This window comes from Olea europaea, unplaced genomic scaffold (genome assembly GCF_002742605.1).
Source record: "Olea europaea var. sylvestris unplaced genomic scaffold, O_europaea_v1 scaffold683, whole genome shotgun sequence".
NCBI classification, from domain to species: Eukaryota; Viridiplantae; Streptophyta; class Magnoliopsida; order Lamiales; family Oleaceae; genus Olea; species Olea europaea.
The window spans coordinates 162,008-178,700 of record NW_019265217.1 but is presented as its reverse complement, the minus strand read 5'-3'; the positions used below and the strand labels follow the sequence as shown (position 1 = coordinate 178,700).

General features: G+C 35.3%; 1 protein-coding gene and 1 long non-coding RNA gene across 3 annotated transcripts; one reads left to right on the top strand and one right to left on the bottom strand.

Moving 5' to 3' along the window:
• Nucleotides 1–717: 717 nt before the first annotated feature.
• Nucleotides 718–16,597, top strand: LOC111390471. Of its 2 annotated transcripts, none has more exons than XM_023015519.1 (11): nt 718–919; nt 1,534–1,768; nt 1,865–1,936; nt 2,573–2,647; nt 3,200–3,297; nt 11,978–12,215; nt 13,403–13,519; nt 14,831–15,158; nt 15,689–15,900; nt 16,007–16,041; nt 16,200–16,597. In XM_023015519.1, exons 1-11 carry the CDS (start codon nt 815–817, stop codon nt 16,371–16,373), a joined length of 1,689 nt encoding a protein of 562 aa, XP_022871287.1. In that variant the 5' UTR covers nt 718–814; the 3' UTR covers nt 16,374–16,597. The 2 variants fall into 2 exon arrangements, with proteins under 2 accessions (XP_022871287.1, XP_022871288.1); XM_023015520.1 differs by having other exon boundaries at nt 719–919; nt 13,430–13,519.
• LOC111390472 lies at nt 3,864–9,982 on the bottom strand. The gene is made up of 2 exons (XR_002701924.1): nt 8,982–9,982; nt 3,864–4,587 (listed from the first exon to the last, which is right to left on the bottom strand). It is a non-coding gene; the product is annotated as an uncharacterized LOC111390472 (long non-coding RNA).
• Nucleotides 16,598–16,693: the final 96 nt, after the last annotated feature.

The following is a 16,693-nucleotide window of genomic DNA, read 5'->3' as shown; positions in this document are numbered from 1 at the left end:
TTATTCATGATGATTCAGTCACCAACGAGCAGTTGTGGATGATTGTCAATTGTGACTATTGATAATTTTAATTAAAATTGATATATGAGGCAAAATTATGACAATGATATTTTAGTGATTATCGACACAAACATTTTTATGCACCCATTTCACATGTTAGGCATAGCTGGTGTATTCGACGGCTCCCAAAAATGGTGTTAAGAAGGGCATCTTCAGAAATATTACTCAAAAGAATCGGCACAATACGCATAATTGATTCCAACTAGGCATTCATGGCTAAATGGTTAAAGTGCCCAACTCATAATTTGCGACTTCGTAAGTTCAAGTCGTACTAGATGCACACCAGGGATTAGTGCCAACAATTCATCACGAAAGAAAGGATTCATTAAACTGGGATCACTTTCTAATACTAATCTATTATAATTAAGGATTCATTAAACTGGGATCACTTTCTAATACTAATCTATTATAATAGAAAAGAATTAGTATAACTGTTGAATTTTGAAAAAATCTAGTTTACAGTGAATACTGTACAATATTTTTCAAAGTTCAATGTCCAAAACTTGACACCTTAAACTTCAACGAGCAATTGAAGACATGAATCTAAGTTTAATGATCAAAATCCGACATTTTAAACTTTAGTGGCCAATCAAAGACGTGGACATAATTTCAGTGACCTTTGGAGCAATTTCTACTGCATATAATTTCCCCCCCCCCGCTAGAATTCAAAGCAGACTCGCCTCCCTCTTTCTTTCGGCTTCTCCGCCGGAGTTTAGATTTACAAATTGGCGATTCAAATGATGTGTAATTTTTGATGGAGGATAGGAAGCGGTGGAGCGTGACGTACACAAAGCACGTCAAGCAAAAGCGGAAAGTGTATCAAGACGGCTTCTTAGAACTGCACTCCTCTGCCCGCAAGGTCCTTTTCTTTCTGTTTTATTCTTTTCCATCCATAAAAGTGTATACATGTATTTTTTTAGGTGAATGGTTTTTTATCCGTTTAGAATAATATAATTTCGTGTAATTATACTTTAATTAGATCAGATGAGTTGCTAATTTCTGTATTTTCATGATTTACACTTTTGATTAAGCTGAATAGTTGTTGAAATTGAGTGAAAAATTGATGGAGGATAGTGTCTTACTATTATTTTTAATTGTAAACTGTAATGCGTACAATTATGAGTTCCTCTCTGTAACTATGAGAATGTACGTGAAATAAGTTGCAATGTTTTGTTCAGTTATCAAAACTTTGCAATTTGGGTGAATACACGTTCTTTTGATAAGATTTTGGAGATGGGTGCAATTTTACCTTTTTGATTATACTTCAGGTCTGATATAAGCTTTTCCAGCTTTTCCAATTATATGTCTATCTAGTTCATTATGCATTTTTTTTTTTTTTTTTTTTTTTTTGTTAAATCATATCCCGAATAAATTGAACCTTCGATTGTATTGTCTGAATAATATTGATATCGGTTGTGTCTCAATTTGTATTTTCATTTATGCTTTTATAGTAATTTATTTAATCATCACCAGGTCATGCTCTATGATGAATGTGAGAAGCTTTTGGAAAGTAGGTTTGTGAACAAAGATGATGTTATTGAATCTGGTGAAACTCTGGCATTTGCGTCCCATCTTGTTGACATTGGTGATCTATATGGAGATCATAAACCTGTTTCTGGTTTAAGTTTTCAAAGAAAAGATGAGAAGGTTTTGGAGAAGTTGGGATCATTACACAACAATAAATTTGGACACAACTCCAATTCTGTTGGTATTTATTTTCCACTTGATTGTTTAATAAGTTGAACCAATACTTGTTATGCACATTATCATTCAATGTCTAATCATTACATGTGTCCTTTTGAAGATATGAAGACTACCTGTGCGAAGAAGAAAGCTAGAGTGACTAATTTAAGCCCATCACAAAAGATTATTAGAGGTTTGTTCAACCACTTCCATTATGCTTTTTTTTTTTAAAGTGAGTAACCATTTTCTTCCACACATTCGGTCACTGGCAAAACCACATATAAATTCTTGATGGCTCGGTGTTGTGGTGGTGCCGTTGGCAACAACCAGCAGCTAAGATCCTCATTTTGAATACTGCTTCTTGTTTGCATAAAAGGATTTACATATATGAGTTATCATCTTCCTTTAATCCTATCACATCTTGCTATATGTTATCCTTAAAGAAGAAAGGCTAAATGCTGACAGTGCAAATTCTGCATGGTCTGACGGATTATTTATGAGATAGGTTTGTTCAACCACTTCCATTATGCTTTTTTTTTTTAAAGTGAGTAACCATTTTCTTCCACACATTCGGTCACTGGCAAAACCACATATAAATTCTTGATGGCTCGGTGTTGTGGTGGTGCCGTTGGCAACAACCAGCAGCTAAGATCCTCATTTTGAATACTGCTTCTTGTTTGCATAAAAGGATTTACATATATGAGTTATCATCTTCCTTTAATCCTATCACATCTTGCTATATGTTATCCTTAAAGAAGAAAGGCTAAATGCTGACAGTGCAAATTCTGCATGGTCTGACGGATTATTTATGAGATATCTGACATTTCAGATTACAAGAAGAGGGAAACAAACAAGTATTGTTTCTCACCTAGTTGTTCAGATTCGATGAAATCCGGCATAACAGGTTAGTTGTGGAATGAATCACGCGTCTAATTATATTACAATGAATCCTTCTTTCCAGATGTTTTTCCTATAATGTTTTGTACACTTCATATCGTTATAATGTCATGAACTTCAGTCTGACATTCCTTTCAGAAGATTTAGGCCCCGTTTGGCTCCCATTCTTTTCAAATTTTAATGTTTGGAATAATGTTTTTTTGAAAAATGTGTAATTAGAAAAGAATGAAAAGTTTTTTATTTGCGTGTAATATTATTTTATGGAAGGTTGTGTGGTTGAAAATAAGAGAGAGAAAAAGAATGAGAAAGAGACTGGGTCCAAACAGGGGCTTAATAGTTTGTTTGAGCCCCAATCTTTTTTTCCCCTTAAAAATGCATTTTGAAATAGTATTTTGATAGAGAATGTGTGGTTAAAAAATTAGAAAAAGTTTTGGGTTTGCATGTAATATTATTTTATTGAAGAATGTGTGGTTGATAATAAGAGAGAGAAAAATATATTTTGATAATAATGGGAACCAAACAAGGGCTAACAATGTCCCGTTCCTAATTTTCGACATAGAGTGGGAGGTCTTGTACACTACACAAATTCATCAAAAGGCAAAGAAATTTCATGATGGATTTTTAAAGCTTGTAGTTCATGGAACACAAGGGAGGCAGGTACATTCCAACAGAATATTTTTCTTGCAACTCATTTATACAGTCTGTTTATGTACTATTTAGTCAATTATGAAATGGCTACTCTCAGATTTTAAAGGAGCAATAAAGAACAATAACCTGGCACTGTATTCTTAAAGCCTATTAGAGCCACATTTTATTGTAAGAATGCATCTTGGAATAGTAGAATGATGAATAATGTGTGGTTAAAAAATAAGGAAAATTTTTGAATTTGCGTGTGATATTATTTTATTGAAGAATGTGTGGTTGAAAAGAAGAGAGAGAAAAATATATTTTGAAAATAATAGGGATCAAATAAGGGCTTAATGTGTAATCAAATGCTGGCTTCATTGAAAACGCAAACTCAATGATGTCTTTACCTTTACTCATGCTTAAAGGTGGTATTTGTTCTTTTAAAAGCTCACTCTTCTTGCATTTCTAAGTATAATTTCCTCCAATGCTAATTTTCCATTTCAAAATTTTAATAGTTGTTAGGATTATCGACCCAACACCAACAAACAATCGTAAAACAGTAAAATAAAGCAAGAACAGAAAATCGAACACAGAAATTTTCACCCAGCTCAGCCTGAAATGGCCTAATCTGGGGGGGCTCAGAGGTAAGCCCGTCACTAGCAAGAAATCTTCAAGAGAGTATACAACCAGTTGAAGAAACCACATCATACCCACTATATGATCATCGATCCACAAGGATCTCTCAATAACTCGAAAACCTAGCCACAAGACTAGACAAAACCTTCCCAAGAACACACTACAGATTTACCAGCCACAATCAAGGCCTAAAACTCTGTACCATAGTTCTATCATCATCAGATAACAACAAGATTATTACAATAATCTTCATTGGTTCTTCAATTCAAAAGAGAAAAGAAGAAGCAGAAACATGAAGGAAAGAGAGAGAGAGAGAGAGAGAGAAACTTGAAGGGACAATTTCTGCCAAATGAAAAGAAAAAGTGCCGGCTGACTTCTTCTCACCAACCCTTAAAATCTCCCTTTGCATTAATTATATGAGACTAAATCTCAACCATAGATGTGGATCAATGGTCCATACATGATAAGAGAAAAACCACAACTCTAGTGACATTATTTTATCCAATAACCGAATGCCATCTGTCCATGGAGTATAAAGAGTAGAAAACGTTTTTTCACTTATGGATGTGCTGTTTGATAATCACGACTTCACAAATCTTCACCTTGGTTCTCAAACCGCGCACTTCCTCTCTTGTTGCTATAATGCTAGTGACAGAACCGTACCCTACATCATCGCCCAAGTACCTGCACAAAAAATCAACCTGTATCAATATTAAGCAATGATAAACAAGATCTGAATTTATTAACAGTCAGTACTTTAATCCCCATATCAGCAGGATTAAAATCAGTATGAATTTTCTCAAGAGCCATTTCACCAGATGAGAGTTTTTCTCTTATGAAATGATACTTCACCTCAATGTGTTTTGACCTTTCATGATAGACAGGATTTTTGCTTAAAAGTAAAGCACTTTGACTATCAGTTAATATCACAAGTGGAGTATTTAGAAAATTCAGTTCAGTTAGGATCCCTTTAAGCCACATGCATTCTTTTACACATTCAGTAATTGCCACATATTCAGCTTCAGTGCTAGACAAAGTTACAATCGATTGAAGTTGAGACTTCCACGTAATACAATTATCACCAAGTGTAAAAAAGAAGGCAGTTGTAGACTTTCTTTGATCTTTATCTCCAGCGAAATCGGAATCCACATATCCTTTAAGAGTTAATGGTTCCGATCCCTTTTTGAACACCAATCCTACATTTAGGGTCCCAACTATGTATCTAAGTAGCCACTTTAACCCAGCCCAATGTGGTTTTCCAGGGTTTGCCATAAACCTACTTAAAAAACTGATTGAATATGCAAGATCTGGTCGTGTTGTAATCATGGAAAACATAACAGATCCAATTGCATTGGCATATGGGATATTTGTCATATCTTTAATTTCAGATTCAGTTTTTGGACACTGGGCTGATGAGAGATTCATATGGGCAGCAAGGGGAACATTGACGGACTTAGCTTCTTTCATACCAAACTTCGTTATAACTTTGTGCAGGTAGGGTTCTTGTGATATGGTTAGCATGTTTTCTTGCCTATTTCGATTTATCACCATCCCTAAAATTTTCTTGGTATTTCCTAAGTCTTTCATATCAAATTCGGATCTTAATGCCTCATTATTTCAGCTTTACTGGGGCTGGCAAGAAGCATATCATCTACGTAGAGTAGTAGATACGTTTTAGACTCGGTTTTAGAATTATTATAGTATAAATAGTGATCATATTTACTCCTTCTAAAACCAATTTTCAAAACATATGTGTCAAACCTTATATACCACTGTCTTGGACTTTGTTTCAGTCCATACAGTGATTTTTGCAATTTACAAACAAAATCAGATTTTCCCCTTTCTTCGAAACCTTGAGGTTGACACATATAAATGTCCTCTTCCAATTCCCCATGTAAAAAGGCAGTTTTCACATCTAATTGTTCTAATTCCCAATCAAATTGAACAACTAGAGCCAAAATGAGTCTTATGGTTTTATATTTGATTACAGGTGAAAAAATTTCATTGTAATCAACTCCCTCCCTTTGAGTGAACCCTTTAGCTACAAGCCTTGCCTTATACCTCAAAGGATCAGATTCAGAAATACCTTCCTTCAACTTAAAGATCCACTTACACTGAACCACTCTTTGGTTCTTTGGCTTCTTTACAAGTTTCCAGGTTTTATTTTCAAGAAGGGATTTCATTTTTTCTTTCATTGCTTCTTTCCATTCTTTTGACTTAGAACTATTCATTGCTTCTTCATAAGAAAAGGGTTCAGAATGTTCTAAGTTTTCACCAGAGATGAAGGCAAATTCGGTCAGATTATTCATTTCATACCTAAGGTTAGGTTTAATCTGTCTCCTGTCCCTATCTCTAACCAATTGATAATCTTTGGTACTAGGTTCATTTTCTGGGTAGTTAGATGCCATTGTTTCAGATTCTGTTTCAGTTCCAGTTTGGGGTGGATCAACTTCACCTTCATCAGTATTTTCTATACTTTCAATGACCTGTACAGGTTCTGATTCAGTTACATCAGATCTGCTGTTATTTAATTTTGCCAACTTCACCTCACTTTGGGAAGTACCCTTTTCAGCCAGATCTGATTTATCCATATTACTCTTCAAACATGGCATCTCAGTTTCATTAAACACCACATTTCTGCTATTAATGATTTTTATTCATTTAATACCAAGTACCCATAACCTGTACCCTTTAACCCCTTCAGGGTATCCAAGCATAACACACTTGGTAGCCCTCGGGTCTAATTTTCCCTCAACTTGATGTGCATATGCAGCACAACCAAAAACTCTTAAGTGTGACAGATTTGGTGGTTTTCCAGTCCATAGTTCCTGTGGAGTTTTAAATTCTACAGAACTACAAGGGGACCTATTTATGAGGTAGGCAGCAGTGCATAAAGCCTCTGCCCAAAATCCTTTTGCAAGCCCAGAACTGATCTGCATACATCTTACCTTATTCATAAGGGTTTTATTCATTCTCTCAGCAACCCCATTTTGTTGGGGAGTATGCTTAACAGTTCTATGTCTAATAATTCCTTTTTGCTTGCAAAAATTATCAAATTCAGCATTGCAAAATTCCAACCCATTATCTGTCCTTAAGGTTTTTAATTTCTTGTCCAATTGGTTCTCAACCATCTTTAACCACAATCTGAATTTTTGAAAAGTTTCATTTTTGGATTTCAAAGGGTAGGTCCAGACCTTTCTAGAATAATCATCAATTATAGAAAAAAAACATTTATTTCCACCAGAGGTTGGGTGATTTTCTGGCCCCCATAAATCCGCATGGACATAGTCCAAAGGTCTATTTGTTGTGTGTGACCCAGTCTCAAAACTCACTCTATGAGACTTCCCTAACACACATGTTTCACAAAAGTTAAGGGGTTCGACTTTATCTTTCCCAAACAATTTCTGGTCATTAAGATACTTTAAGCCCTTATTTCCAATATGACCCATTCTACAATGCCACAATTCAGATTTGCACTCAGTTATAGTTAAAGAATTTGAGTCCTGGGAATTAACAGCTTTTCCCATTAAGTAATATAGCCCATTCCTTTTAGGCCCTTTCATGACTACAAGAGATCCTTTCAAGATTTTCAAAGTGTTATTTTCAGATTTAAATGTATGTCCCTCATCTTCAAGAATCCCCAATGAAATGAGGTTTCTTTTTAGCTTTAGGACATATCTCACATTTTTAATCAGTCTAACACTTCCATCATACATTTTGATTGAAATGTCCCCAATTCCCAATACATTTTGTGAATTGTTATCACCCATATATACTTTTCTGTGTTCTATCTCCTTGTAGTTATGAAACCAAGATTTGTTTGGGCACATATGAAATGTACATACAGAATCCAATTAGTATCTGTTTCTTCATTTGTCACAGTCATTACAAGAAGACTGTCAAGTTCAGAACTCACAGCAGCATTATTTAACTCAATGTTGCTGGATTCTTTTAGCTTCTTCTTTAGCTCATAACAGTCTCTTTTAAAATGTCCAAGTTTCCCACAGTGATAGCATTTTTTATTGCTTTTGTCTCTTGATTTAGATCTGGTTCTGGATTTGGACTTGAATCTTTTGTTCTGGGAATTACTTTCCCTCTTTTCTTGTCTTCCTCTCACAAATAAACTCTCTTCTCTTGAGTTTAGTTTAGATTCTTTCTTGACTTCCAGTTCCCTAGATCTTAGGGCATTTGTCACGATTGATTGTGTTAATGCATCTCTTGAGTATTTTATAGCATTTTTGATATCCTTAAGAGAATCAGGTAAAGAGTTTAGAAGGATTACTGCAAGATCCTCATCTTCAAATTTTTTATCATTATGAGCAAGACTCTTCACCAGTATGCTAAAATCACTCAAATTGGTTTCCAGGTCTTTTCGATCATCCATTTTAAAGCTAAACAGTTTTTCCAGGAGATAAATTTTATTTGGTAAAGTCTTGGTTAAGAACAAGTTATCTAAGGCTGTCCAAAGATCTCTAGCAGTTTTGGATTCTTCTACTTGTCTTACAATATTATCAGATAAGTGCAGGATAATCGAACTATAAGTTATTTCATTCATTTCAAGAATCTCATCTGGTCTGGCTTTAAGTTCATCAGAATATTTGTCAGGGTCGTCCAGGGCTTTAGCAACCCTCTGTTGGACCAATATGGCCCTCATTTTTTGCTTCCAAATCGAGTAATCCCCCTTTCCATCGAATTGTGATAGTTCGACTTTCGAACCCATCATAGGTTCTGAAAAGGGGTGGCTACTACTGGAAGCCATAACAGACACCTCAATATATGATTACAAAAAACAAAACCAAGAAACTTCCTAACTGATTTAAGGAATGCAGATTACAGAATGAAAAACAATTATCCTAACTTGCATAACTGAAAACAATGTACACAAGCAATCAATGTGTTGGAATACAAGGAATTACTCAACAAATATAAAGAACTTTGTATAATTCCTAAAACATGCTCCTATTGTCAGATCAATTATCAATGCACAATGTACAATTTCAGTAATTAATCCACAGAGCAATAAACATGCAATTTTGTGCACCAAAATTATACGGGCTCTTTTATTATTTAGATCTCACCCACAGCACCGTTGAACAACAGTGCAATCACAAGAGTTTCAGAGATCACCCTATCACTTGCCAAAAATGGAGCCGGTCAGGGGCTGACTAATTTTTGTTCTTAACCTTCGCACTTAAATAGAAAAATTAGTTTCCTAAATATCTGTGCAGATCTTTAAGATCTGGACAGAAATTAAAATCTCAAGAAATATCCGAAAAAAAAATCTGCTGATCCGAAAAAAAAATATGTTCGACCGTTTAACCTTTTTCTCAACCCACTAAAATATCCTCAGGGCAAGGTATGTCACGCAGATGCCTCGAAAACCGAGCTCTGATACCAGATTTGTTAGGATTATCGACCCAACACCAACAAACAATCGTAAAACAGTAAAATAAAGCAGGAACAGAAAATCGAACACAGAAATTTTCACCCAGTTCAGCCTGAAATGGCCTAATCTGGGGGGCTCAGAGGTAAGCCCGTCACTAGCAAGAAACCTTCAAGAGAGTGTACAACCAGTTGAAGAAATCACATCATACCCACTATATGATCATCGATCCACAAGGATCTCTCAATAACTCGAAAACCTAGCCACAAGACTAGACAAAACCTTCCCAAGAACACACTACAGATTTCCCAGCCACAATCAAGGCCTAAAACTCTGTACCATAGTTCTATCATCATCAGATAACAACAAGATTATTACAATAATCTTCACTGGTTCTTCAATTCAAAAGAGAAAAGAAGAAGCAGAAACATGAAGGAACGAGAGAGAGAGAGAGAAACTTGAAGGGACAATTTCTGCCAAATGAAAAGAAAAAGTGCCGGCTGACTTCTTCTCACCAACCCTTAAAGTCTCCCTTTGCATTAATTATATGAGACTAAATCTCAACCATAGATGTGGATCAATGGTCCATAAATGATAAGAGAAAAACCACAACTCTAGTGACATTATTTTATCCAATAACCGAATGCCATCTGTCCATGGAGTGTAAAGAGTAGAAAACGTTTTTTCACTTATGGATATGCTGTTTGAGAATCACGACTTCACAATAGTTTGTGGGGCCACTTGGATTTGAAGTGATATGCATGGATACCCTTGGGAATGCTATATAATTTGGGAACAGTTCATTGAATCTAGTCCTCATATGTAACAATATGGTATGAGGAATTCCAAAAGGAAGGTGATCTGTGATCTTGTGAGTTAAGAGTCAACTTTGATTGTAAACAGATTTCAATATCACACATCATTCAACAGGTAAGATAAGCTTTTCGAAGCTTTTTTCTGACACCTTCAGGATGGGGCGAAGATTTGTTTTCCTTTCAAGCGATTGGATTTCAGTTTTAAGAGGGGAAGAGATTGGATTTGGGAGACAGACAGATTTCAATAATATGATGCCTAAAATAGTTGAAGGGGTAGAAAGCCAGGAGAAATACGATGTTATATGAAGATGTGCTTCTTGATCTCAATTAAGTGCTTGTTTGGTAGGGATTTTGATAATTGATTTTCTGACCGTTACAGATAAAGTGGATTCTACCTGTGAGAGAATAATTCAAAAATGACGGTTATAATAGTGGAATAACGGTAAAAAAATTGATTTTAATTGATTTTTGAGCTATACTAAACAAGCTCTAAATATTGACGTTGTAACAGTTAGACGGGAATAGAAAGAATTTAATACTTGAGAAGCTTGCTGCGACATATAGTCTCTACATCAGAATGATTTAACTGTCTTTCGATGAATACTTCCAACCAATGTTGGAAGTTGACATCAAAGTAATTTAGTCTCTGCAACCAATTTCCATTTTAAAGCACAATGCTAATGAAGTTCCTTTCCTTTTCTTGTTCTTCTTTTCCTCTGAAAATTAAGTTGAAGAAAATATCATTTTAGTACAGGTTTGATACCAAAAACTCCTGGTTTTCTTGGGGTTATATAGAAATGTTCACAAGATATACACAAGACACCAGCCTTGCTCTCTCTCTCTCTCTCTCTCTCTCTCTCACAAAACACATCCACCGAACTTATATATATAGGTGTTGTAGTCGGTTGATTATATTAGCATGGAAATGGAGAAACACTACCTTAGAGATCTTTAGTCTTTCCCATCATGTTGGAAAACAAGAAAGATCAAGAAATGGGGAAACAAAGAACTAAAGGGAAGACGAGTGAAATAGGAAGCAAGAACACTTTAGAAACATCAGGGAGCATCTTCTGTGTTACACTACTTTTTGTACACAGGTTTCAATTTGCACATCAGCAAGTACATGTAAGATGAGCTTTTTGAGAATTTTTATGAAACATTACATATGGAGCTGAGATTATGTTATGAATTTTTGCTCCTTTTGAGCTGTATCAAGTCAAAGGAAGGTGACATTTCAGTCTCAAGAGGGGGAGGGATTGGAGTTGGGAGAGAGACAGACAGTGCACAAAATAGTTGACGGGGTAGACATCCAGAATATATACCAAGTTACGTGATGATGGTGCTGTTTGATCTCATTTAAATAGTTAGAAACATGGAAAAGTAAAAAAGAAATTATAACACTTGAGAATCTTACTTCTGCTCTGTTGCTAGTGCTTTATGTAGTCTTTGAATCAGAATGATTTTAACTGTTTTTAGTTGAACTCTTTCAGCCAAATGTGGATTTGAGATTGAAGAAATATAGAACTTCTGCAACCTGATCTCATTTTAAAACTCACTGCCAATTGAGTTTCCCCTCCCTTTTCCTGCTCTTCTTTTTTCACCTAACGATTAAGTTTCCAAGTTTCATTTAGTATAGTTCTGATACCTAAAGATCCTGGCCTTCTGGATTGTCAGCTCTAATGCCAATGAGATGTACAGATCTTAATGTAAATGTTTCAAGTTTTATATCAGACTCTCAGCATATTTATTTTTAAACTTGGTCAAGCTATCAACCTGTCATTTAGTTTAGTGATTATTGTAATTAACACATTGGAGATATTATCATCTTTACATCATTGTCATGCACTCAATGCGCACTGTTGCTCGTCATATTCAGGTCATGCTGTATGACACAACCAGGAGACTTTTGGATAACAGGTTTCTGAAGAGGGATGAAATAGTCAGTTCTGGTGAATTATTAGTATTTGACTGTCATTTAGTAGACATTGGAGAGCTTCAAAAAGACAATAAGCCGACAAAGGACATGGCTCTTCAAGGAATAAATTGCAACGCTGTTGTTAAAACTGAGACAACTTATAACAAAGCAAACCCTACCAATGGGAAATTTCATGCTGGTACATCTACCCTTTTGCTAATTTATCTTCATTTTTATGAAGCATGTTATTTTCCTTCTGCTATTTATATAGTAGGATTTTTTTTTCCCTTCAATATTGTTTCGGGTTCCAGTTTAGTTTAATTTAGAAAATTATTTAATATTTGGTTACACATGTATCCTTGGGTCCTTTATTAAAGGATTGCATCTTATCACCCTTCTGCATCCATAAGATATCTTTTCTTGGACATGTTAGATGTTTACACTTGTTACTTCTATCCTTTTTAGATTTTCAATAATACCAGATTCCATTTCTTTCCAGGACGTACAGAAAACACATCCATATTCGTCTAATCACCAAGAGAATTTACTTTCATATTACCCCATATAATATGTGAAGCTGCTATCATCCTTCTCCACACTCGTTTTCTCCATCCATGATACCTGCATTTGAGTTTTGAATCTTTTGATCCATGCTGATTGCTGATCTATGCATATCAACAGTTAATCAAAGTTTTAGCAGATGGCAATTTGTAATCACTGCCTTAAATTTACATTAAATCTCGAACAAATCAACTTTTGAACTAGATATTTCTCTGAGGAATGATAGCTTCTGATGATAGTTGAAATTCTGGTATTACTATGTCTCATGATTTAGCCCCTGTTTGGAAAAATTCATACATCATTTATAAATGGTCAAATTTTCTTTTCAACCACACATTCCAGTGGACCCACAATTATTTACCACTCATTTCTATCTATTTATAAATTCTTCCCAAAAGGAGGCTTAAAGGTTTTTGTTCGTCTTACATAATGAATTTGAATCTGTTATCTCTAATAGTAAACAATATTTAGCATGTAACTTAAAAGTCCCTGAATTTTTAGTTTTTTATTTTACCAAGCCCATGCTTCTTTCTTTCTGTCCTTGCATGTGAATATCACAGAATATAGGTAATTAATGATACTCGGCACTTTGTCTCAGTCTCAGCAATATATTCTGTTGACAGTTCTCCCAATTGTTGCAAGAAGCAATTCTAATAAAATCGTTACACAGATCCAATTAAAATTTAAAATCTTCTATACTCAAGTGCTGTTACGGACCAATTAGAACCTGAATGTTCAGAATTCTTTCTCAGTATTTTGAATTGTTTTATTCGATATTTTTGTTGATATCCTGTTTATTCTGCATGCCTTGCGTTGAATGCATAGGGAGACCTCATAACAAGATTTTTCCAGGGAAATGCATGGTCTTAAATGATAGAAACTCCAAGATTGATGATGCAAAATTAAGTTGGACAGTCTCTGCAAATAAGCCAAGACGTGCTGGTAGGATGTTATCTGAAACATTATGATACGAATGTATTTTCCATATGGGTCCAATCGTTTTTTCCAGAGAAAATATAAAGGTTCTGAGAGGAAACCTTTTTGTTGTTTTCTCTATGAAATTTATTTTTTGTGTTTATTCTAATTATTATATTAGTCTTGACTCCAAACATTGGTTCCATGCTTATTTGATATTTTCTCCCATTTGAATCAGTATTTTGGTCTCATTTTATAAGCACACCGTAGACCAAGGTTGATGTAGCTGTTTCTATTTCAAGCGTAGAGTATATGTGGATCACTCCATGATATGATATGATATTAATATGCACGTAAGCTGGACCTGATTTTACTACATTAATTAGCTACCTGCCCAAAAAATCATTGAGAACTTTCTAAATTAACTCTAAATAAACACATTTAATTATGAGAATGCAGATCAACTAGAATTCTCAGAAGATTTAGATTCCAAATTTTGGAATGAGGTCAAGGGATTTCATTGTCTATCACGAGGACTGAATTTGTAGTGTGACAATGGAGATGTTAGCACTTCAGAAACTAATATTGACAAGTGGGAAGGCTCCTCCCTTGAATATTTTCGATTTAGGTCTGAGAACAATGCAATGTGTCAGTTCTTGAGAAAGTGAGTTGCAAAAGACGTGCATTGCAGATTGAGTGATGGGTACTTAAACTGTTACTTATCAGCAATTGCGAATTCAAAACTTAGCCTCTAGGTTTTGTATCTTAAGATGACTGAATAATATGTTGTTGCATCGTATATTAGTTGATCTTGCGGTTTTTGGAGTCCTGCCAAGTCTGTGTGTATCCACATTGCTCTAGTATATAAGTTTCCATAAATTACAACAGTGGAGTTATTTGAGTCCCTCGTACAGGCAACTAAGCGAAGTGTCAACTTGAGCAAATAGTTTATCTAATGTACATGCAACTAATTTTTTTGCAACATGTATCACTTGGTTCATTTTGTGTTCAGCTAATCACTCGAGAAAAGAATGAATGCTCTTCACCATTAAGTGTCTAAAGCCATCCCTTATATAATCTTTCATGGCATTAACTGTGTCATCCGCTTTGGCATCTTGCTTGATGTGTAGATGGATTAGAAAAAAAAAAAAGGTCTTCTGCAGGTACCTATTTGTGTTATCAGTGATCATATAAATAAATGATTGCTCATGCACTGTCTATTATTTCCAACTATTGATGCTTAATTTCATTTTAGGCCATTTATAGCAGTTTTTCTTGTATACCTCTTACTCAGTTCTGCGACTGATCAAATATTTTGTTTTATCTTTATAATGGCAGCCCATGAAATCTTGTCCAATCTCCGGAAATCCACGTCTGAGGAGAATATTGTTGCAGTGAAAAGAGCATTGGTGGAGGAGATCGATGAGTCAAAATCTTCAGTTGTCGTTCATTCTAATATCAAGGACCAATTACAAGAACAAGCATGCGGATGCAATGGAAGCGTGCTAAAGGAATTGAACAGAAAAACAATCTTAGTTCATGATTGTAGCGCTGAAAATTTTAAATCTGAAGCTGTTAATGAAGTCCTTCCCATTGGTGCTGAAAAAGTGGAAGATCATGACAAAAGAGGAGAATCTCAAACTAGGACAGCCAGGTCCTATCTCAGGTATGCATTCCTAAATAAGAGACTGCTAGAATAAAATTGTCTTAGGCTTGACACTCCGAAATTATATTTTTAAGTGCAGCAAATATTTTTATTTCAAGATTCTCTTATGTCAGCTGTGCTTTATTAGGCACCACTACATCATTTGATTGTAAACATCCTCTAAAATGGTTGTGGCAGAATTCACGTAGTCTGCAGTCTTAAAAAGTAAACATCCTTGTGCCCCTGATGTGCAAAACAGGTTTCTGCGTTCTCATATAACCGAACCTCCCTTACCTCAAACAAGTCATTTTCATTTTTAATGGAATCAGAATTAGTCCTGGGCTTTCTAGAAACATTGGTCCAGTATTATGAGTGTTCAATTTTGGCGAATTCCACGCCAGTTCCAGACCTTTCAAAATTCCCCAAATTCAGTGGTGGTATTGGTTGCCAAGACTGGTAATTAGATTTTTGTCCCACATGTGCTGATGAGAATAGTACACACTGCTAAGCATGTATCGGCTTCCCCCTTTTTCCCCCTCAATCTATGGCAGGTCAGAAACAACAAACCATTTAACTTCCATCCTTAGTTTAGAAGGCACTGATTTCATTGAGTCGACATCAGTTTCTTCAGCCGTGGAGTCTCAGGAATTGGTTGCTTTGGCGTTGGATATTGAGGGCCAAATACCAACGGGATCAATGCCACCCAGCACATCAAATAAAAATTTGGAAATTGAAAGCCATCCTCAAGTAATTTCGCAAGAAGGCAAGTTTTACCTTTGTTATATACACTGCCAACTTCTGATTTTTTATTACATAGCTTTCAATTATATTATACCCGTCAGAGAATACAACTAAAATTTTTCCTTCAGCAACACCTGGTCTCTGCTCCAGTCAACAACCCACGGTAATTTCTTGAAACTCTCAACAGGTCTGAATATAGTACTACTTGATTTTAGCAGTTTTCTTCTTGGTTTTTGACAAGCAATACGACTTTAATAGTTGATGCTGTAAGAAAGTAAAAGCGAAATGTCTCCTCTTAATACTACTTTCTCATTGGTGTAGCTATGTGAAGATAACCAAGTAACTGCTGCTAGATGCTGCGAAGGAGCTTCCCAAGTTGGTACTGTTGCTTCAAATGGTCGTATTGCAGATGATATCTCTGATATTGTACAGTCCAAGCAGGATTTCAATACGACTGAAATGGATGATTTCCCAAGTTTTGATCTTGGAATTTGAACGAATTTTTCGTATAATAGCATCAGAAGTGACATTGCACAACGCAGAAAAACACGTCAAATCAAGACTCTTATTCCATCAGATTATAGATGCCGCTCTTTAAACTCACTGCTGACATCGTATGGTTGGTTATCTAAACCTTCATTTTTGTTTGTTCAAATTTCACGCTGTATGGGATAATGAAATAAATCACGACGTTAAGGCGCAAAGCTGATTTTACTACATTGATTTGAGTCGTGTCTGAAGATGAAGACCTAACTTGAAGCCATTAACCATTCGCAGACTGTTGTAGTTTTTGATGTCGTTAGTCCAGCTGTAAC

What these genes read in the sequence shown, in the direction of transcription:
- LOC111390471 (XM_023015519.1), top strand. Translation starts at nt 815, where the DNA reads ATGGAGGATAGGAAGCGGTGGAGCGTGACGTACACAAAGCACGTCAAG. An exon ending in ACACAACTCCAATTCTGTTG is followed by an intron (nt 1,769 to 1,864) that starts GTATTTATTTTC and finishes GTCCTTTTGAAG; the next exon opens with ATATGAAGACTACCTGTGCG. An exon ending in ATGGAACACAAGGGAGGCAG is followed by an intron (nt 3,298 to 11,977) that starts GTACATTCCAAC and finishes CGTCATATTCAG; the next exon opens with GTCATGCTGTATGACACAAC.